General features: G+C 39.6%; 1 protein-coding gene across 9 annotated transcripts in view; it reads left to right on the top strand.

Moving 5' to 3' along the window:
* The window catches only part of LOC136719232 (sodium/calcium exchanger 1), a 246,297-nt gene that overhangs the window by 180,333 nt on the left and 41,888 nt on the right, over positions 1-24,076 (top strand). For 2 of the 9 annotated variants that reach the window (XM_066697083.1, XM_066697084.1), the window contains exons 4-9: positions 2,084-2,104; positions 3,384-3,401; positions 3,519-3,533; positions 4,888-4,956; positions 19,281-19,411; positions 22,798-22,897. In XM_066697083.1, the coding sequence (XP_066553180.1) occupies positions 2,084-2,104; positions 3,384-3,401; positions 3,519-3,533; positions 4,888-4,956; positions 19,281-19,411; positions 22,798-22,897 (354 nt within the window). The remainder of the gene's footprint in view (positions 1-2,083; positions 2,105-3,383; positions 3,402-3,518; positions 3,534-4,887; positions 4,957-19,280; positions 19,412-22,797; positions 22,898-24,076) is intronic. The other 7 variants (XM_066697091.1, XM_066697090.1, XM_066697085.1 and 4 more) reach the window with 6 other exon arrangements.

The following is a 24,076-nucleotide window of genomic DNA, read 5'->3' as shown; positions in this document are numbered from 1 at the left end:
TGCTGAAACTGAAAAAACAGGTCTAGATTTTATTTATAAAAAAATAAATAGAACTATAGCTCAACAGATTTGGAACTAAATTATATCTTCCAACAACATTTGATTCATCATACATTAATTAATCAAAACAAAAAAGTAAAAGTAAAGTAAAGTAAAGTAAAATAAAAAAATGTACTTTTACATGACAGGGTATGATTGAAGAAGTGTGTTAATGGCTTTACAGTGTGATCCTGAATATACACAAATGGCAGGGCTCTACAACAAATATTTATCTAACTCCAAATGCACCAGCCGATGGCTTTGAAAGTGATAGTAATCTATTTGCTTTGTCATCTGCTATGGCAATTCAAGTCTATCTCTCTGTATTTGTTCAGTTTTGAGTCCAGGTACACAGATTAATTATTACCCTGTAATTAAGCAATTTAAGACAATCCCTTTCCGCTGGCCATGAGTCATTTTTTTATTAAGCTACCTGGGGTTGACTCTTACTTAACCATTTTTTGTGTTGTTGTTTTTTTCCCCCAATCAATGTGTACTCCCTTTAACAGTGATCTGTTGCAGTGCGGCTTTAAACATGGTGCCCTTCCAAAAACATTAGTATTTAATCTGTATACAAATAGTGCAGCATTAAATATTTTTCTGTTTAGTCTTTCTCTCAACATTTATTGAAGAGTTTGATGGAAAAATACACTGCCTGACAAAGAAGTAATTGCCTCCCATTCTCTTGACTAATTATTAGGTTATTGCATTTTCTTTCACAATAGAGGTTGTAGATGGAGTTGGTGAATCCATTTGGAGTCACTATGCAGTACTGGATCAGTTCCTAATTTTACAGTCAGCAAGTGTAGACTATATTTCATTGGAGGGAAATAACCAAACCATTCCTGCTCCCTTTGATGGATACATTGGATTCCGAAGACTGGGCTGGCCTAGTCACAGATGCACCCAAATAAATAACAAAAAGCCTTTGGAGGACGTTATCACAAAAAGACTGCAATTAATAATTAACTACCACAAGAAAACATTAATTAAAATGTTTTGTTTTCATCTTTTGAATTGTTAAGTACTGCACTTAACCCTCAATTGGTTTTCAGTTATTTCATGTCTAGAGGAAAAAGTCATGTTATTTTCTTCTAAAGGGAATGTTTGGGTTGACTTTCATGATAGTTTGTCAACAAAGCTGCAATCCCTTCTGATATTTAAGCACAAACAAATTAAACAAAAAAACTAAATAACATTAAAAGTATCATAATTGTATAATTCAAGGCAAGTGGGCTTTACACAAGTAAAGTAAAAGTCATAACAGTACCCATAAGTTATTAATACACATGTAAATAGATACATAGAAGTCATATTTATATCAGTTTACACAGTTTACACGATCCATTATTCCAATGTCAAATTAAATGGGTGTTTGATAAGAAATAAACGGTTATTTGATCTGAATTAAAATACAATACAAGCAGGTCTTTCCACCAAAGATAGACAATAGAGAGCACATCTCTACCAGAGCAGATGTGAGTGGCAAGGCTGCACATATGTTTGTGTATTAACAACACTTGAAACTGCACATGAAACTGCAATTTTTAACCTTCACATTGAGTTTGTTTGAAAATGCATTGGCACTTTCGTATATATTACTTCCCCCGACCGCCTCCAGTGTTGTGTTTTGTTTGATGGTTTGTTTTCAATTAGTTATGGACCAATTAAGTGAGTTATTCCTAGAAGAAGAAGAAAGAAAAAGAAACTCCCAATAATAAACTGTGTATCTCCGTTATTTTATTTTAACCACCCTAATACTGAGCTTCATGATAAAGCATCTCCACTGAACCGTGGGTATTTGACACTAAATTTAATATTCATATGTGAAGGACAATCAAGCTCCAGCAGTCTTTCCCTTCAGAAAGCAGCCTGCTTCAAATTGATTCCTGTGCATGTCATCCTTCAACATATGATTTATATATTTTGACAGTGGCTTGTATGTTGTTTACTCTAACTTTGCTCTTTTATTTTTTCCCTTTCTGTTTTCATTTGTTCTGCTCTCTGTCTTTATTATCTTTGTAAACGTGTGTTTTCTTGTCAGCCCTGTTGCTGCATGAGTATGGTAAGCTTTCCTTTTTCATTTTGTTGTATATTTTTTCCTTTTTCGTACATAAATCATTTAATGTTTCCTCTTCATATCTGTCGCAGTTGCTTTTTCTATTTAATGGGAGGTATAAGAGTATAAAGATGCATTATCTTTCAAACATACACAATATCATACAAAATATTATTAAATGACCCAAATAAATAAATAGTAGTTTTATCTATTAATTTACATAAATAACATATATTACCACGTATGAAGGAGGTTAAAAATTAAACAAGCTGAATCATTCATAATTATATTGATCACGCACATGGAGTCAAATTAAGTATATTGCACTTAAATATGTTATGCGCAAAATTCCTCAGAAAACATTTGTTAAAATCTCAGAGTTTATATCAAATTGCTAATGTATTTATCTATAAAGGTAGCTGTGCCATTTTATCAAGGACACCTACATCAATCCTATTTACAATGTTGTAGCTCTGCTGTTTGTGCAACTCAAATTTTAACAAGAAATCAGATGATCTCTCAAATATTCAACAATTTCAGGGTTTAAAGGAACAAATTGACAATTGCAAATAAAAAACTAAACAAAATTATGGCACTTAGTTTTGTGTTCTACAGGTGGGAAAAAACTTGACTTTGATTCCCTCCAGCATTAAGAAAAGTAACTACTAGAAACTAGGATAACTACAATAACTGTTTTGTAAAGTCTTTAATATTTTAAAGATGAAGAATAACTATGATCCTTTAAATTCAAAAATAAAATAATAGTTAGTTAATACAAAATGTTGCCACTAGTGTAATTTATGAAAATGGGGTTAATTCTTAAAATATATAAATCCTGGAATTTCACAGAAGGATAGCAGTAGCAGAATATACTGAAACACCAGAATATAGTGAGTAATACTTAAAAAAAGTTTTAAAAGTATTTTAATGCATGAACTAGGCTTCATGAGAATGTTACATTCTGTTTAGTTTAGTTTCCCTATTGCTTGGAAGAATGATAATGCATCATAAATTATTATTGTCATATTGTTATTGTGTTATTAATTTTTGGGGGGATTATCAGCACTAAACAAACATGCAAAGCAAAAAATAAATCTAGGTGATGCAGTCTGCCAATGTAGAAACAGAAACACAAAAAGTATAGAAATTGTATTATTTAAATTCTGTACAATGTAGCTAAACCAGATACCGCTAGGTCATACAATTAAAATATCTTTACACATTTTCATTCACTGAATATTTCAAAGAGAGTGTTTTCATAGTGTTTTTTTATGTCACATTTTAGGTGGATTCATTAAGACAGGTATGACATTCTATTGGCTTAAAGTCTTCAAATCTCTTACCCTTGTAATTTTTTTGTTTTGTTGTTTTTTAACTTTATTATTATTATTAACAGACAATTGTGGTTTCTATTTTTAAGGGGATATTCTCTATGGTAAGAGCTTATTTTTGTTAATCTTATCACAACCAATGGTACATTTTGTGCACAAAACATACCTTAACTGTCCTTTTGGCATATATTAAATGCTTTTTCTTGCTTCATACACACTATATTGAACTATACATCTCTGAGAGGTTGTTCCCTTCAGATGTTTTAGTTAAATTGTATTTAGTTAAAAGATGTAAAATGGACATTCAACAGACAGTATTCAGCTAATTTGATTTCAGTCTTAAAATGTCCAGCTGCTAAATATTTGACTGTGTGCCATGCATACAAACTTTAAATGTAACCCATACCTACTAGTACATTTATTACAATAATAGTAGCTGAACTGTCAACAATCTCCAACTTATCTTAGTTAAAACTCTTTGGTGTCACAAAATCTGTTACCCTGTTTATTATAATATAATACAGTGTATAACAGGATCAGATTGCAAATATCTTAGATTTTTCAGTGTATACAATATATTACTCTATTTTATTAGTTATTTATGAGGGAAGCCAAAAGGACATTGGTTTGAGTTTTGAGTTGTTAGCACATTTCTCTTTCCCAAGACCACACAACTAAGGATAACTTTCCAAATATGTATCTATACTAATCAGTATTCAATTATATTCATATATATATATATATATATAAAATCTGCATGATTGGTGGTGGAGATCCTTTCTAACATTTAAGCTTTCATATATTTTTCTGTTTTTATTGGTTTTGTCCTTTGGTCTGTTAAGAAATGTAGATAACTGGAAGTTGTCAATGATAGGATAGAATATGCAAGATTACTTGCATCTTTTTAACTTAACACATCTATAAGTCTTCTATCTCTTATACTTTTTATTAAGGAACAAAAAAAAAAAAAAAAAAATGATATACCTAATTCAGATGTAACTTGCTTATATAGTTGTATTAGTAGTAGTTCTATTAGTATTAATATGTTGGAAACTATTTGTCTGTTATATAAAGGCAGTTCTAGAAAGTTACAGAATTGCGGTACAAACTATTCCTTGGAATGGTTATTCATACAGAATTCACCCACAGTGACTCACTAATTTACAAGAGAGTGCTCCATTTCCACCAAAAAATATATTAAAGAATTGGGGTTGGGAGCAAGCTTTTCTTTGTAAAACTTCCCTCATTCTGAGTTGCAGGAATAAGGAATTGAAATGAAAAGGCAGACTCTGAGGTAACTGAGTTTCTTTGCGTAATGTGCCTTCCTTTGGAAGAGACCAGCTCAACCATAGCCTACATTGATAGCTTCAAAACAAAAAGAAATAACTCAATTCCCCCTCCTACTCCCGCCATTGTGAATTGTGCTATACATTTGTTTTACGATTATCACTCCATTAGGCCGGAACATGTACAGAAAAGTTCAAAGTAGAGAGACTCCAATCCCTTCTACAGTCGTCTGCATTGCAGGTATACTTTTTTTTCTTCATGACCCACTAGTGACTGCACTTTAATTAACATCCAGGAAATTCGTTCACAGTGTGTGTATTTTTTCATTTTTTTCTTTTCCACCCCAATGCTCAATAATGATATTTGCACTCGCCTGTCTCAGATGGAATCACTTTTCCCTGAAAGAAACACCTCATGGTTGTAACACACACTGCCCAAATGAAAGGCATCTTCTTGCTGAATCAGTAAAACCTCTACTAGTCTCTGCAATAGTGCTCTCCCAATAACACTCCATTTACACGTACCTTGTAATTTTAATGTAGGATTTTCCAGTTAGCTATGTTGTTCTCCATGTCCAGAGCATAATTCACCTGTAACAGAATCTTGACTATTTTGTCCCTCTAACCCTAATTATCTCACAGCAAACTAATCCCCAAATTCTAGCAAAGTGTTCTTTATGTCTGGTCCAAGAGGACGAGTGCTTCTGGTCTTCATTCCAGTGGAACTCTTCATTAGTTAATTGCACTAATTATTCGCTGAACCAGTGTTACTCAATTCCTATGTCCACTGCAGATGATGACCTTAATAGACCTATATATAAAACCTGCTGGATTGTGCCCCTCTAGAAATGCATTTGAACATCACTTGTCCAGGTTCAGTCTGGATATTCCCCCTAACATAGGAGACAGTTGTAACACAGGAGGTTCAATAAGGAAGAGATCAAATGAAAACTGTTTACACTCTTTAGTATAAAATTGATAAATAAATGTAAAATATTTCAAACAGGTCCAGCATCTTGCTTTCAATAAAACAAAACTAATTATATTAAGAATTACATAATGTTACTATGTATTTTCAATTAATAAAATGATTATTTCCTATTAAATGGTAACAATACTTTGTATTTAAATAAAACTATAAATCAATCCATTGGAGACACTCACATTTTATAAGGTTTAAAAACTTGAAGCAAATTACAGGACGTACTTTAGACAGCCTTTTTGAAAATTAGGCCCTAGATTCATAAATTACATTTTTGACCCTTTGCTAAGATGCGTGTCAGATAAACATAAGAGGTTGTGAAGATTTAAAAAATAGTCTATACTACACTTGTAACATGTAATGTGTATTCTTCACATGTAAACTGTTTAGCTATGCTAAGCACTACATTTACTTCAAAAAGCATCAAAACCTGTGATGACTGTAAGCTGTCTCCATACATTAAGCACAGATTGGATGGCATGCTTTCAAGAATGAATAAATATTTTTAATAAAAATAGGAAACCAAAGAGGAAAAAAATACCACAGGGAAATTAATATGTTTGAACTCATCAAGCCAACTTGTGTTTCTTTAACTACCGATAAAGCGTGGAGCTTTGCCAGAAATAGTCCTCTATTAAGGAAACAGCAGAACACTTAAACAAAGTAGTCTACATTTACACAGTAGAAAGTAAAGGGGGGTACTTAGAACACATTTCAAATCAGGCATGTCTAATAGGTCATTTAGAAAACCAGAAATAGATATACTCTGCTTTTTCTGAATATTCCTCAGGGATTATACTTACATATTGCTAAGGAAAGAGCAGAGTAAACAGAGAGAAAGATGAAAGAAGAAGACAGTCATTCTGCTTTGAATCTAAACCATTTGGAAAAAAGTACCAGTTTTTCACTTGCTTCAGGCTTTTCTGGTTTTCTATTATCATTGAGTGGATAAATTACCAAGTTTGGTTTTTAAAATCAAATAGAAGAGGCCAGTCAGACTGACTGCTGTGGAAAGTATGGCTGTTAAAAATGTAATTATGTAGAATTCATGTAATTATCATTACAAAATCTAAAATATTCCTTAGTACAATTAATCTGAAATGTCAGATTTCTATATTTGGAGGAGAATATTATAAATTATGTATATAATTTAGGACATTAAAAGTGACACTAAAACACATACGTATAAGGTTAGTAGTTTTGGAATGAACCAATCAAGTATATTTGTGTTTTTTGTATTGTTATATTCATCATTAATTTTATAGTTGGCTTTTATATTTGGTGTGCTTTATTACACAGTCAACAGTGTAAACTGGGCATACTTTAAGTACAGCCATATACAACACAAATTGGAAGTTATTCACGCAAATGGAAAATATGCACAGAAAAACACCTTAAACAAACTCTTAGATTATTATTGTGCTGTTATTATTATTTTTAATAATACTTGTATTATAATAATTATTATCATTAATAATAATAATAATAATAATAATTATTATTATTATTATTATTATAATATCAACATTAAAATACCACAGATCAAATGTGCACATATGGAGTTTAGACTAGACCTTTGTATGCTTTTAGGTTTCCACAAAGCAGGTGGTATTTTGCTTAAGAGGTGTTTGAGCAGAAGTATTTACAAGTTGCCACAGAGAGAGACCGGAGAGTACAGGTGAGAGGTAGCCATCTTGTTGTTTGACTAGTTTCAGAATAGTCTTAGCATTGCTCATTTTGTTTTAAGTTTGCCTTAAATTGACGTTAGCATTGTCTGTAGTTTGCCTAAATTGAAGTCAATTCAGTTCAGCTGCTGAGTTGGTGAAAGTAAACAGGTTGTAGAAGGGAGTTTCTGTCTAGGACTAGCATGAATTCTGTTGCAGGAGGAGCCAGGTGGGGCCAGTTAGGTGTGAATTGGGGGTAGGTAGACAAAAGCTACTTAAAGCAGCTGTTGAGAAAGAGCTGTGCTGTTTCTCGTTGACAAAAGTTAGGCAGCTGACTAGGCAGCAGGAACCAAGAGAAGTATAAAGAAACAAACAAACAAAAAGTTACATTTAGAAGCATGTGGCCATTACAGTGTCAGGTTTGCAGAATGATTGCCTTCCTGGATGAACTCATCCAAGAAGGCTTAAATTGTGAACGTTGTCGGCAGGTTGAAATCCTAGAGATCAAGGTTTGTGATCTTGAGGCTCAGCTTGTCGATCTGCGCTGTATTAGGGATATAGAAGAATTGGTCAATCAGCCCATAAGAGAGATGGTGTGCACGCCAAAACCTAGGAGAGTTGAAACCTTAGAGCAGGACAGCATAGAGAACTGCTGGGTTACAGTAGGTCGTAACCGCAGAAAAGTGCACAACCCCTAGAGACACCCCAAGAGCTTGAATTGCCCAACAGGTTCCAACTGCTGGACACCAGTTGGACAGTGACAGCTCAGAAGGTGATGGGGGGGGCAGTTGAGCACCAGAGCACCATGGTGCCCACTCCCCCCCAGAAGAAGGAGGTAGTTATAGTAGGAGACTCAATTCTTAGAGGTGTAGATCACACAGTGTGTTCTAGTGACAAGGAGACCTGCATGGTATCTTGCCTGCCTGGTGCTCAGGTTGCAGATCTCCCTAATCTCCCTAGTAGACGGGCTACTGGCCAAAGCCGGGGGGAATCCACTGGTCATGGTCATGGTTAGCTTTGAGGCATTCTTTCAAAAAACAAGGTCCAAGTCTAAAACAATGGTCTACAATTTTAGAAAAGCAAACCTTGAAGGTATGAGATGGCACTTAGAAGAGGTAGACTGGAGCACACTGGATACAGAGTTAGTTGAAAATGGATGGGTATATTTTAAGAATATACTACTTGAGGCTCAGGAGCAATTTGTACCAAAACTTAGCAAATTGAGGAACAAAAAACACTGGCCATAGAGGTATGCAAAAAAATATAAAGAGGAAGAAAATGTTGTATAGCGCATACAAAAGGGATGGTGATGAAACAAAATACATAGAATATGTTGAGCTGCAAAGAGATCTTAAGAAAGGGATCAGGAAAGCAAAGAGGGAAATAGGAAGAAACATAGCTCTTGGAGCTAAAACTAATGCAAAGAGCTTTTTTCAATATTACAACAGCAAGCGGTCAATAAAGGAGGATGTGAAACAGATAAAGGGCAAAAATGGATGTATCTTGGAAAACAAACAAGATGTGGCAAATATTCTAAATGAGTATTTCACAGAGGTTTTTACAAAAGAAAAAACAGATGACATGCCACAGGTTGACAATCAGTCCAGTCAAACCCTAAGAGAGATCAGGATAAATGAGGAGGAGGTACTAAAGGGACTAGCATAATTAAAAACAAACAAATCACCTGGGCCAGATGGGATATTTCCAACAGTACTTAAAGAAATGAGGGAAATTATTTATAGGCCGCTAACTCGATTATTCCAAATGACACTTAGAACAGGGGATGTGCCAACTGACTGGAAGACAGCAAATGTCATACCAATCCACAAGAAAGGGGACAAAACTGAGCCAGGAAATTACAGACCAATCAGTCTCACCTGCATCACCTGTAAAATGTTGGAAAAAATGATTAGACAGAAAATAGAGGAGCATCTCAATGAAAACCATATTCTTGGAGATAGTCAACATGGGTTTAGACGAGGCAGATCATGTCTTACTAATTTATTAAAAAAATGTGAACATGCAACTGCAGCTGTAGATCACGTGAAAGCATATGACATGATATACTTAGATTTCCAAAAAGCTTTTGATAAGGTTCCACACCAAAGACTGATCCTCAAATTGGAAGCTGTAGGCATTCAGGGTAATGTAAGTAGATGGATTGTGAACTGGTTGATGTATAGGAAACATAATCGATTAGAGGAGTCACTTCTAACTGGAGTGAGGTTGTTAGTGGAGTTCCACAGGGATCAGTACTAGGGCCTTTGCTTTTTCTAATCTATATTAATGATCTGGACTCTGGGATAGTTAGCAAACTTGTCAAATTTGCAGATGATACCAAAATAGGTGGCTCAGCAGATACAATCTTGGCAGCACAGGCTATTCAGAGGGACTTAGATAATATTCAGTTGTGGGCTGACACCTGGCAGATGAAATTCAATGTGGACAAGTGCAAGGTAATACATGCAGGTAACAAAAATGTCCACTATAATTACACTATGGGAGGTACAGATCTAGATGAAGTAACACATGAGAAAGACCTTGGAGTCTATGTGGACTCCTCACTTTCTCCATCCAAGCAATGTGGGGAAGCAATAAAAAAGGCAAACAGAATGCTAGGTTATATTGTCAAAAGTGTAGAATTTAAAACAAGGGAAGTAATGTTAAGACTGTACAATGTGCTAGTTAGACCTCATCTGGAATACTGATTACAGTTCTGGGCACCACACTTCAAGAAGGATATTGCTGCTTTAGAGGCAGTTCAGAGGAGAGCAACCAGACTTATTGCAGGTCTGAAGGGAAAGTCCTACTCGGAGAGACTGAGGGAACTGAACCTTTTCACCCTGGAACAGAGGAGACTACGTGGGGACTTGATCCAATTCTTCAAAATCATGAAAGGCATCGACCACATCAAACCAGAGGAGCTTTTCCAGATCAGCAGGGACACACGCACCCGGGGACACAAATGGAAATTGGGCTTCAAGGCATTCAAAACGGAAAACAGGAGACACTTCTTTACACAGAGAGTAGTCACAATCTGGAATAAACTACCCAGTGATGTGGTTGAAGCTGAAAGTTTGGGAACATTTAAAAATAGTCTGGATAGGATCCTTGGGGTCGAATGGCCCCCTCTCGTTTATAAACTTTCTTATGTTCTTATGAATATCTTTAAGAAATATGCCTTTCACTTGGAAATCTACTTTTTAAGGTACATAGCTGTTTCTGCCTGGCTCCGTAAATGTGCACTTTTTTCCTACAATCAAAAACTATTTTCCATTCACCTCAAATGAAAGCCCCAATACATAGTCAAGACCCAGGGAAGGAAATTAATTGAGTGAAAGGCAGACGTTGCCCAACATTGTGCACTGCTGAGCTTCCCAACAATCCCCTCATGCCAAATTGAACTACTTCAGAAAGCGTGTGTAATTAAAGGTAATTCTCAAATGAAACTGCTGGACCTGCCATTACTGTGAAGTGCGTCACTGCAGGATCTTGCTGTTTCAGCATGGTCATGTTGGATTGAAATAATTGTGCCAAACAAAAAACAGTTATTTTCTTTCTTCCCCTCTTCCCAGATTGGATATATTTTTCAGTCTTTTATTCAGAAAATACTTGTTAATTTGGCAGTCCTGATGAGAAACCAAAACTATGCATGATCCAAAAGTGTTGAGTTAAAAGTGGTATCATCAGTCTACAGAAAGCAAGCAGAGTGTGCATTTCAACTGATGAGCTTTACATATCTCCCTATTCTGCTTCAATTGTGTATTACCTGAGCATATGACTCTTAAACATTTCTGCATCATAAGCATCACTGCCCTAATAGTTGAGTTTAGCAGCTGCCCCCCAGTAATGTTTTAAGTGGTAAACAATAATAATAATATGGTTATTTTATTTATTTATGTATTTATTTATTTATTAACAGATGCCCTTATCCAGTGTGACTTAGAGTTAACATTTGACTTTGCTAAGTGCCAAATTGTGATGGCTAGATGACTGGGTCAGAGCATCTCCAAAACTGCAGCTCTTGTGGGGTGTTCCCGGTCTGCAGTGGTCAGTACCTATCAAAAGTGGTGCAAGGAAGGAAAAATGGTGAACCGGCGACAGGGTCATGGGTGGCCAAGGCTCAGTGATGTGGGGAGTGAAGGCTGGCCCATGTGGTCCGATCCAACAGACGACCTACTGTAGCTCAAATTGCTGAAAAAGTTAATGCTGGTTCTGATAGAAAGGTGTCAGAACATACATTGCATCGCAGTTTGTTGCGTATGGGGCTGCATAGCCGCAGACAAGTCAGGGTGCCCATGCTGACCCCTGTCCACTGCCGAAAGTGCCTACAATGGGCACGTGAGCATCAGAACTGGACCACGGAGCAATGGAAGAAGGTGGCCTGGTCTGATGAATCACGAGTTCAAGGTGTTGACTTGGCCTCCAATTTCCCCAGATCTCAATCCAATCGAGCATCTGTGGGATGTGCTGGCCAAACAAGTCCGATCCATGGAGGCCCCACCTCGCAACTTACAGGACTTAAAGGATCTGCTGCTAACGTCTTGGTGCCAGATACCACAGCACACCTTCAGAGGTCTAGTGGAGTCCATGCCTCAACGGGTCAGGGCTGTTTTGGCAGCAAAAGGTGGATCTACACAATATTAGGCAGGTGGTCAATGTTATGGCTGATCGGTGTATATATATATATATATATATATATATAGCACATTTTCAAATATAGAATACAATATGTTTGTATTGTTTAAATTGCGGATATATACTGAGTGCACCAAACATTAGGAACAACTAATATTCAGTTGCACTCCCTTTTGGCCTCAGAACAGCCTCAATTCATCGGGGCATGGACTCTATAAGGTGTCAAAAGTGTTCCACAGGGATGCTGGTCCATGTTGACTCCAATGCTTCCCACAGTTGTGTGAAGCTGGTAGTTTATCAATGCTCTGAATAGCTTGTTCCGTCTCAACCAACAGATGCTCAACTGGATTGAGATCTGGTGACGGGGCATGCCGCTGCAGTAAGCTTCTGATTTCATGTTGTAATACAATGAAATGTGGAAAAGTCCAAGGGGGGTGAATACTTTTGTATACATATATATACACACATTCACTTTGATAGCGTTATGATATGCTTAGTCAGGAAACAATCTTCCAAATTCAAGTAGTGGGAAGAAACTGGAAAGCACATACACTAAGCACATGAGAAACAAATGTTATCTTTCAAGTCGGAAGCACTGCCCAAGAGGGAGGGGTTTCTGCGCACTTCCGCGGGAACCCGATCGAAACGTCACTCTATCAAAGCTGCCATTGGCCCCTGCGCTCGTCACTCAGAACAGGTCCCTTCCCACTTCCTGTTCTATAAAACATGACGTCAGCGCAGGTTCGTCCTCTTTTGCCTCTTCACTTGACTCAGGAACGTAAGCTCTCTGTGTCTGTGTTTGTAATAAACATTCAAACTGCGTATTTCGGCTGGCTGGCTCACTTCATAGTGTTGTTCACCACCGTTTTCGCTACACATCGTCTCTGTCTTGTGTGTGTTTAGTTATTATTGATAGCTAATCCCAATTCTGTCCCGTCCGTGCACCGGAGGTCCGGCTGCGCTTTCGGTTTCAGTTTCGTTCACAAGAAGAGCCTTTTAAAAATAATAGTCGTGGTTATATAGTGCTATATATATTCCGACTGCTTGCTGTGTTGGTTTTTTGTCCTCAGGGCTTCTTCCTCCACAGCAGGAGCGTTAGCAGCGGCAGTAAAATTCGCGGCTCAGGCCAGGACAGAGTGGCGGTGGCGGACCAGCTGGTCACGGTGATGCGCCAGGGGGCAAGGGCGACAGGGCGATCCTTGGCAGCCATTGTGGCGGCGCGCCGCCAGCTTTGGCTGTCCCAGGCACGGCAGGTCCCTGAGGTGGACAGGACTCGCCTCATGGATGTCCCTATCTCGCCGGGCTTTACTTTTGGCCCCTCTGTGGAGGAGATGCTCTCGCGCACCCTCCAGGAGAGGCAGCAGTCACTGCAGTTGGTCCGAGTGTACCCGGTGGCACCTCGGGTTCAGCGACGCAGGCCGTCTGCAGCAGCTCGCCGGCGTGGAGGCCCCCGGACCGCGGCTCCCAGGCCACAGCCCAGGCCACAGGCCGGACCACAGCCCAGGTCACAACCCCGCCCACCTGCCGATCTCTGCCAGTGTTTCACTGGCAGGCAGGCACCCCCCCAGGCTCGCCGCCTTGGCCCCGGCGGCCCACGGCAGCTCGTGGTAGGAGGGGACCCGGCCCGACCCCGCCTCCTCCACCACCTGAGCCCCGTCCCCGAGGCGTTCCAGCAGCCTCTGGCCCACCCTTACACCCCCTAACAACTCTCCAATTGGCAACTCTGCACCCAAGACTCTTGGGTGCTCCAAATTATATCAGTTGGCTACTCCCTGCAATTTCAGACACGTCCACCCCCCTTCCAGGGTGTGGTGTGGACGCAAATGAGGGACCCATTTCAGTGTGCGGATTGCTCGCTTCTCCAGGAGAGCGGCGATTTCGACGCGAAGTGCCCCCGCCAGGGCAGCACGAGGGATTTTATTCCCCATACTTCCTTGTGCCCAAGAAAGATGGCGGTTTCCACCCCATCTTGGATCTGAGGCGCCTGAACCGCAACCTCAAAGTGCTGCGCTTCAAGATGCTCAACCTGCGCACCATGTCCCAGGCCATCAAGCCTGGCGACTGGTTCACCACGGTGGATCTGAAAGATGCTTACTTTCACATCCCCATTGCGCAGGTGCACAGGAAGTTTCTCCGCTTCGCCTTCGAGGGCCGAGCGTTCGAGTTTGCTGTTCTCCCCTTCGGCCTGTCGCTAGCGCCACTCACTTTTTCCAAGTGCATGGACGTCGTGCTAGCCCCCTTGCTTTGCCAGGTGCCCCCTTGGCAGACATTTGTGCGGCTGCAGCTTGGGCCTCGCCACTTACATTTGCCCGGTTCTACAGGTTGGATGTGACTGGACCGTTCCCTTCCTTTGGGAACCCAGTTTTGGCTGCAGTCAAGCCCCAGTAGCCTGCAGGCTCTGGCTCCTGCCTTTCCTCTCCCAGTCTGCCCCTGCAAGTGCATCCTGAGGGAGCTAGTGAACCGTGTCTTTCCCTTCCACCGGACTATGCCTTCCAGTCGAGTACCCACGCGAGCTGCTCCTGGATGTACAGACAGCCCTGTCGATGTGTTCCTGGAGCTTGCCGTGCGGCTTACAGGCATGTTGCCTTAAGAGGCCGATCTGTATATAGTTCGTTCATTGTAATTGTGTCACGGTGGTGCATGCGTTGGCCTGTACCCCGCTCTGTGTATTGGTCAGCAGGTCTGTGGCCCACTCTGGCTGTATAACGCCATAGAGCAGGGGGCCGCTGCTGTTGTCCTCCAGCGGAGGGCACTTGAGTTCTCCAGTGCCCCGCTGTGTACATAGTTCATTTATTCACATAGTAGAGCTGTAGTTGTCCTGTGTTAGCTGCGCTATTCAACAGGTGTCAACTGCTCCTGTGTTCCACGTGTGGCGCATGAGCCAGCTCATGCACCCCGTGATGTATATATGTCTATATATGTATTACAGTGAGGGAAAAAAGTATTTGATCCCCTGCTGATTTTGTACGTTTGCCCACTGACAAAGAAATGATCAGTCTATAATTTTAATGGTAGGTGTATTTTAACAGTGAGAAACAGAATAACAACAACAAAATCCAGAAAAACGCATTTCAAAAAAGTTATAAATTGATTTGCATGTTAATGAGGGAAATAAGTATTTGATCCCCTATCAATCAGCAAGATTTCTGGCTCCCAGGTATCTTTTATAAAGGTAATGAGCTGAGATTAGGAGCACTCTCTTAAAGGGAGTGCTCCTAATCTCAGCTCGTTACCTGTATAAAAGACACCTGTCCACAGAAGCAATCAATCAATCAGATTCCAAACTCTCCACCATGGCCAAGACCAAAGAGCTGTCCAAGGATGTCAGGGACAAGATTGTAGACCTACACAAGGCTGGAATGGGCTACAAGACCATCACCAAGCAGCTTGGTGAGAAGGTGACAACAGTTGGTGCTATTATTCGCAAATGGAAGAAACACAAAATAACTGTCAGTCTCCCTCGGTCTGGGGCTCCATGCAAGATCTCACCTCGTGGAGTTTCAATGATCATGAGAATGGTGAGGAATCAGCCCAGAACTACACGGGAGGATCTGGTTAATTATCTCAAGGCATCGTCACCAAGAAAACAATTGGTAACACACTATGCCGTGAAGGACTGAAATCCTGCAGCGCCCGCAAGGTCCCCCTGCTCAAGAAAGCACATGTCTCTGAATGATTCAGAGGAGAACTGGGTGAAAGTGTTGTGGTCAGATGAGACCACAATCGAGCTCTTTGGCATCAACTCAACTCACTGTGTTTGGAGGAGGAGGAATGCTACCTATGACCCCAAGAACACCATCCCCACCGTCAAACATGGAGGTGGAAACATTATGCTTTGGGGGTGTTTTTCTGCTAAGGGGACAGGACAACTGCACTGCATCAAAGGGACGATGGACGGGGCCATGTACCGTCAAATCTTGGGTGAGAACCTCCTTCCCTCAGCCAGGGCATTGAAAATGGGTCGTGGATGGGTATTCCAGCATGACAATGACCCAAAACACACAGCCAAGGCAACATAGGAGTGGCTCAAGAAGAAGCACATTAAGGTCCTGGAGTGGCCTAGCGGGTCTCCAGACCTTAATCCCATAAAATATCTGTGGAGGGAGCTGAAGGTTCGAGTTGCCAAACGTCAGCCTCGAAACCTTAATGACTTGGACATGATCTGCAAGGAGGAGTGGGACAAAATCCCTCCTGAGATGTGTGCAAACCTGGTGGCCAACTACAAGAAACGTCTGACCTCTGTGATTGCCAACAAGGGTTTTGCCACCAAGTACTAAGTCGAAGGGGTCAAATACTTATTTCCCTCATTAACATGCAAATCAATTTATAACTTTTTTGAAATGCGTTTTTCTGGATTTTTTTGTTGTTATTCTGTCTCTCACTGTTAAAATACACCTACCATTAAAATTATAGACTGATCATTTCTTTGTTAGTGGGCAAACGTACAAAATCAGCAGGGGATCAAATACTTTTTTCCCTCACTGTATGTGTTAAACAGCAGGACTGTGGCTCCATTCTAAAATTGTGGAATGGAGTTTACTGCCGCTGTTCCCAGCTGACGGCACTTGAGTTCGCTACCTCGCTGTGTATATAGTTCCTTTGTTAACACAGTAGAGCTAATGTTGCCTTGCATTAGCCGGTCTAACCAGTGGGCGTCAACTGCTCCTGTGTTCCATGGGCGGTGCATGACTTCGTTCCTGCGCCCCGTGGTGTATATAGTTCGTTTGTACGAAATCTAAATTGTCAGCACAATGGAGCTCTTCCACTCTGTACTGTTTAGTCGAGTTGGATGCTCTTGTGCTGCGCGCTGACAGCATGAAGGTTTTGCTGTCATGCGATATATATGTATTGTGTATTGTTCAGCTCAGCTACTCTGTTGACTAGCCAGCTATGTATTATATTGTATTTTTCTCATTGGGTCTGTGGCCCCGCTGCTATTGGATCAGGGGTCCACTGCCATGATATTCCGCGGAGGACGCACAAGTGCTTGATTGCCCACGCCAGATATTGTGCAAGTAGATTACGGCCTCGCTCCTAGCTGCACTAGTAGAGCAGCCGGCCTTGCTCTTGTAAGCGGAGGGCGTAAGAGTTAACCTCTGTAGCCCCACTTCATATATGCTGATTGCAGACAGTTCCCGGTAGAGCGTGACTACGGTCCTCACTCCTGGATGGCTCAGGTGTGGCCCTACGGTGCCCCTGAGGTTACTGTCTGGAGTTGTGTTGCCGAGGTCCCCTAGCGGTGCACCTCGGGGCAGGCTCCCTTATCAGCTCGCTGCCTCCTCCCTTGCGACGGTTTTGTTATACAGTAACTCCTCCCCCTTGGGCAGTGCTTCCGACTTGAAAGATAACGATAGGTTGTGTATGCAACCCCGGTTATCTGAAAAAGGAAGCACTGCCCAAGGGTTGCAAGGTCGCGCGGGAGTCCAAGCTCCCGGCAAAAGAGGACGAACCTGCGCTGACATCACATTTTATAGAACAGGAAGTGGGAAGGGACCTGTTCTGAGTGACGAGCGCAGGGGCCAATGGCAGCTTTGATAGAGTGACGTTTCGATCGGGTTCCTGCGAAAGTGCCCCGAAACCCCTCCCCCTTGGGCAGTGCTTCCTTTTTCAGATAACCGGGGTTGCATACGCAACCTATCGTTAGATAACCCTTGTTATATGTGACAGTCTTCATTATAATTAATAGCATTAACAGTGGTAGATCAAGTACTTTGATCATATATTTGTCTATAGTTGTGAAGAGAAATATTGAGCTTTCTGAATGTCTTTCACTGCCGAGGCCAATTGAACTGCAAAGAGGCTGTAGACAAGGCCAAGTTGTATGGAATATGAATGAGAGGCTATTACAGTGGTTCTTTATTTTAAATACATTTGTTAGTATGATTTGGCCCTGAATCCATATCTTTTTGAATTAATATATGTTCAGAGTAAATAATCTTAACATTAGCACATTTAAAATTATTTACTTTAGTACTATATTAAATATGAGGAAATTTAAGTAGAATGACACATATGTTCAACCAGTCCCAAATTACCCATCATCCGTGTCTCAGTGAGCACTCATTTTGAAGCACATAGTTGCTTTCCCTGTACTCATTTTCTGTGTGTCCATAACATTTTCTGACTAATTATAATACCAATTGTCTCATTGAAGGAACGTATACAGTTTCGACTGTAAAGACACATTTCTAAAATCAGTGTACGAATATAGTAGCATACATTGTAATTTTAAACTACAAGTGATACGAACTACACCGGTCGATGTTCATGAATATCTAGCTCATTGGATGATCTCCCTTTCCATAATCTTTCTATTTTTCAGTGGATCTTTGAGGACCTTATCTCCAATAGTTTTGCCAGTAAATCAGCTAAAACAGTTTCTGCAGTTTTACCATCATATGTTGGCAATTGCTGTTTATTTGGGTATGGAAGCATTCTTCACAAACCTATTATACTAAAAAAAAACTGCTGTATTCTATATTGGCTATTTATCACAAGGCACCACTGATTTCCCTTTTCAGTAAAAAGTATCCAGAATATGTGTTGTTTTCTGCATCAAACATACAGCATAGTGCATACTGTTTCCTTTTTCTATTTATATGTGTGTGTGTGTGTGTGTGTGTAAATTAATCATGATGAAGAAGCCTATAGTTTTCCAATCCATCTGAAACATTATCTTTTGTAATAGGATTGTCTGGTCCATTTTTTATATCACATTCTGTCACTGTGTGCTGAAAACACTATTTGAGCTACCAAGGACTATGCCACCCTGTTTTCCATCATTTAGGCCATTTAGTCTGACAAGTCATGCCTTTATTGGGAAATTGGTTCCTAAATTAGAAACTAACACCCCTAAGAATATATATGTGTGTTGAATTGCACAATTTTACCAGTGTTGTACACATTTTCCCAAGCCCTCAAGTGAAATAAATAGATCACGCTGAAAAGTGGATTAAAAAGTCAAGAATTCTGGTGCAAAATGGTGTATTCTTTCAAAGGAACTGGTTCATTATTCACCACTTATTCATTCATATATTTATATGGATATGTTATTAATTTATTTATATTCACTGCAGTATCATTCTAATAAAAATGTATAATTTTACATCTTAGGACAAGCCTATACTTCACCTAAATCTTGATTTTTTATTTGTATGGCAGTAGTCCATTTTGATTCTGCGAATGAAGCTTCTGGAGATTGCTGTGGAGAGCTAGTCTGGTATGAATAGTTATTGTTTCACAGCTATTTCTGTTAAAGTTTCAAGTGGTTCCCTTTTACAGAGGAAGAGGACGACTCAGAAGCTCTGACTGGCAAAGATGAGGAAGAGCGACGCATTGCGGAGATGGGCCGCCCCACACTGGGGGAGTATGTCAAACTTGAAGTCGTCATTGAGGAATCATATGAATTCAAGGTATTCTAATAGGAATTGTGACATTTTTATTTTCTCTCAATCTCCCATTAAGCCCACTATAGTTGCCAGTAAAGAACTGCATTTGAAAGATAATCTGTTTTTTTCCGGTCTGAAAAGCCTCTGCAGGGGTTTGAAGTGTAATTGAATCTGTCCTTTTAGAGTTGTGATTGAGGCTGTCTCATTACAGCCTTGACTTTCAGCAACATAACATCTCCTGTAGGGAAAGTGAAGGCTGTGAGGGCTTGTTGAAATGTGTAGTTTAAGTTGCAGAGGTCTTGTGCCTCTATCTGTAGTGTTCAAACCACATATTCCTTTAAAGATGATGAACTAGGAGTCAATCTTATGAAGAAAGGTCACGAGATTTAGCTTTTTAACTTGTTCAGTGTATTGTAAACACTAGATTCTTATGGTGGCACGATGCACAATCCATAGTACTGGTGGCTTAAAACAGAATATTGAGGTTTTCCTTTTCTGTTTCAGTTTTTATTTGAAGGGTTTTATAATCTTTGTAATCCCAGGAGTGACTAATAGATTGTTCATTGGTATTGCATGTTAGTCACTTGAGGGTTTTGAGATTCCTCTGGGAAAATCCATAATGTTTGTAGGAAAGATCAATGTGCAGCATGGAGTTCTCTCCTAGTATTGGTACTTGAAATGCCTGTGTGGGACTTACTGGTTTTGTTTTTATCAAGCACATTTATGGATTGAAATTCCTTTAAATAAAATGTATAGAAAAAAATAAAGGCTATTTATATAAGAAAACATTGCATTATTTTGCAATAATTATTTTGTTTACATGTGATTATATTGTGTTATTTTGCAAGATTATTGCATTAATATGAAATAACATTGATTTATTTCGCAATTATTATTGTATTGTATTGTATTATTATTATTATTATTATTATTATTATAAGAAATCAAAAGGACCATAAATTCTTTCCTATGTGGATGTGTACTGTTTTGTGTATTATTCATAACCATAAAATAATTATAAACAACTTTTAAAAATGTAATATGTAAAATTTACCAAATAATGGCAGATGTCAAACTTCATGTAAACTCTCGAGTTATTCCAGATGTGTTGTGTCATAACATCCTCAATAGCAGAAAAACTACAAATTTGCCTTCCCCACTGTAATATTCAGTAAATGCAGTCAATTATTTTTTACCTCAGCAACAACAGAGGAGATTAATCCACAGGGGAGATTGCAAATAATTCAAATTTGGGTTTGTATTAATTGACTAAGTTACAGTAATGTAGGTTACAGTGTTTGTGTGTGTGTGTGTATGTAGGGGGGGTGTATATGATTGCTTATGACACAACAAAACTCGAGAGAGTTTACATGCTGAAGTTTGACAACCACTATGATTTGGTACGTTTTAAATTTAACAATTTTAAAAGTTGCTTCTATGTTGGACCCGATCTGGACCCGATCTGTAAGAGTGGTATGTATCTTATTCCCCCACTCTTCCTCACCTTCTGCTGACCTCTCCATCTCGATCCCCTTGGAATCCACCACATTCTCTCCTTAGTTTTCCGCTAAAAATCTCGGAGTCACCCTCGATCCTGCGCTCTCCTACACCCAGCACATCACCACATTGACACGCACCTGTAGATTCTTCCTGAGCAACATACGCCAACATCCGTCCCTTCCTCACCGACTACTCGACTCAGCTGCTCGTCCAGTACATGGTCCTATCCCGCCTGGACTACTGCAACTCCCACCTGGCCAGCCTACCTGCAACTACTACCCGCTCGCTCCAGCTCATCCAGGACTCTGCAGCTCGTCTGATATTCTCTCTGCCCCGTTTCGCACACGCTACTCCACTGCTCTGCTCCCTCCACTGGCTCCCGATACCGGCACGCATTCAGTTCAAGACATTGACCCATCACCTACTGCTGCTTCAACCACACTGCATCAAGTTACCTTCAGTCCCTCGTCTCTCCATACATCCCCTCCAGACCACTGCGGTCTTCCAGTGCCAGAAGACTAACTCTACCTCCTCTCCACTCCCCTTCCTCCAGAGCCCGCTCCTTCTCATCCCTGGCCCCTAAATGGTGGAACAACCAGTCAAAACAGAGTCCTTGACCTCATTCCGGCGCTTACTCAAGACACATCTTTTCAGACAGTACTAATAATATTAGTCCTTTTTAATCCCCGTCAGATAGCACTGCACAGAGTTTTATTATGCTTCTTGCGTTTTTGATTGTTTTCCTCCTTGCTCCCTTTCCCGTAGCCCTTGACTGTGACCCTACATCTTGACAGCACTTAGCTTTTACCGTCCAGGATGTATGACCTCACTTACTGTACTTGCCTGTGTAAATTGGAAGTTGTAAAATGTATTTTATTTTGAATTGCTATGTTTTATGTAAATCGAATTTGTAATGATTGATGCCTTTAATTAACTGTATTTTTGCACTTATGTTGTAAGTCTCCCTGGATAAGGGCGTCTGCCAAGAAATAATAATAATAATAATAATAATAATAATAATAATAATAATAATAATAATAATACACTATAACAAAATATAAAGACACATAAAATAATGATTTTAGAACTAGTGGGACCTTTAGTGGGAGTCTGGTCACAGCTAAGTAATGTGCTTGTTTTAAGCCCCCACCTTGAGCCAGATTAAATCAAAACTTTGACCCACCTGCTAATAGAAAACTACAGAACTGTACTCAATTGCGGCTTCATTTTTAGTAAGATGGCACTTTCTTCTAATCTTAAATGTAACCGCTATGATGTACAGGTTTGTAGTTTTCTATTAGCAGATTTATTATTGATTTATTTTAAATAAATTATAGGCTATATTTTTGTGCCATACTGTTTTTAAAATGCTATTAAAGTGTCTCTCAAATGGCTCAACCAATAAAATCCATAGAGTCCTATAGTCCAGACAGCAAGTTGGCCAGGATTTCCTTGGCTTTGTTGCATAGTTACACCCCCTGTACATTACCATAAAGCTGCGAGATATTTTTATTTATTTATTTCTGAGTACCAGTGTTATCAGTGAGAGTTGTATAAGTCCTCCCCATGATGCTGTAGCTCTGCTGTTAACACTGTGCACTCGCAGTTTGAAGTGTATTGCTTGACAGCTCTCATAGCAGTTTGCCAAATTGCTTAACAATTGCTGATTCGGTATTGGGAAGGTAAAATAAAATCAATTGCAGATTGTGGCATTGTCCAAATATCAACTACCTATAAAAGTTTCATCTGAAATATTTTAGTCCAGGACAGTTTAATGCAATAGATTGCATAGTAAAAGCAGAACAATAAGACATGTTTTCCTACTTTTGTAGCTGGTTAAAACAAGGCTATATAGTGTACGGTTTGGCTTCCAGACATTCAGTTTGTGTTGTTGGTCTATCTCTCCTTAGAGCACAGTGGATAAACTGATCAAAAAGACAAACCTCGCCCTGCTGGTAGGAACAAACAGCTGGAGAGACCAGTTTATCGAAGCCATCACAGTCAGTGCTGGTAAGTACAGATGACTTATGATTGTCTTGGTGGCCTTATGTTTGGGTAAGCAGGTTTAAAGATATCAAGGCAGATTACTGTTTTTCTGGGTTTCCACTAACTACTAGAGCTGGCAGCAAGGCAACATGGATTATGATTACAGTCTTATAGCATGCCTATTCTAAACCTTTTAACTTCAGGTGTACAGGAGAGACTGTAATAACATTGGACTTAAGTTGCATACTCAAGTAATTTTGTCTCAAGCACCCTCTAGTGGCAGTATCCTGTACTTACGGATTTATGCTGATTGCTAGTTATCGGAGTTACCAGGTATAAGCAACTAGCGTGCATCACTTACCATATTAGGACGCAACAATAGCAAAATAACAGTATTCTCTAAGGATTATTGCATAAAGCTGCAGGTTTTAGGTCAACTATACACTTGGATGAATGCCCCAAAATAAGGAAACTACCACTACAGCAAGGCAGAATTTAGACAGGTGGCGAGGTCTGATGTAGGTGCATTACAATTCTGCTCAGGTTTCATGCCATGGCTGAGTCGTTTTGTTCCAGTATGTGTTCCTTGGTTGTGCCAATAAAATACGGCTCACAGATCCTCTTATTTTCTTCATTTCTTGGAACCAGAATCTTAACATTTTGATAATTCAGAATCATAATTCACATCTACTGTAGATAGGTGCTATATAAATGTAGGGACTGTAGTATGAGGATAAATAGATACTTACAGATAATCAATCAAATTGTGAATTGAAAAATTAAATAGACACTGATGTATTTTTTACTTGGGTTTCTTTTTTTTTTCAAATAGATTTTAATGAATGCATTTTAAGACTTATGATTCCCATTGTCATGCAGCTCTAGCACTGCTTCTGTTTTGTGGTAAGAGACTGTTTTCCCCCTGACAAAAAAGCATCATATTTCCAGCATCATAAACATGCTAATAAGAACTGCGCTGTTCTGCTTCTGACACTCAGACTGCACTGTTTTTAAATGTGTTTCAAATAATTTCTGAAGTCCAGATGAGGTCTGCAGTGCTTTTGTCCTCCTTTCCACTGATTAAAATCATCCATATTGTTTCATCATATCTTGTTAATGAAGGCATCTCTGCATCATTTAGGCCCCTGCCCCCCTTCACACACACACCTCCTCGGAGGCATTAATAAAATACTGCAGTGCTTT

This window comes from Amia ocellicauda, chromosome 23, assembly GCF_036373705.1.
Source record: "Amia ocellicauda isolate fAmiCal2 chromosome 23, fAmiCal2.hap1, whole genome shotgun sequence".
Taxonomy (NCBI): Eukaryota; Metazoa; Chordata; class Actinopteri; order Amiiformes; family Amiidae; genus Amia; species Amia ocellicauda.
This window is presented reverse-complemented; position numbering and strand designations above follow the sequence as displayed.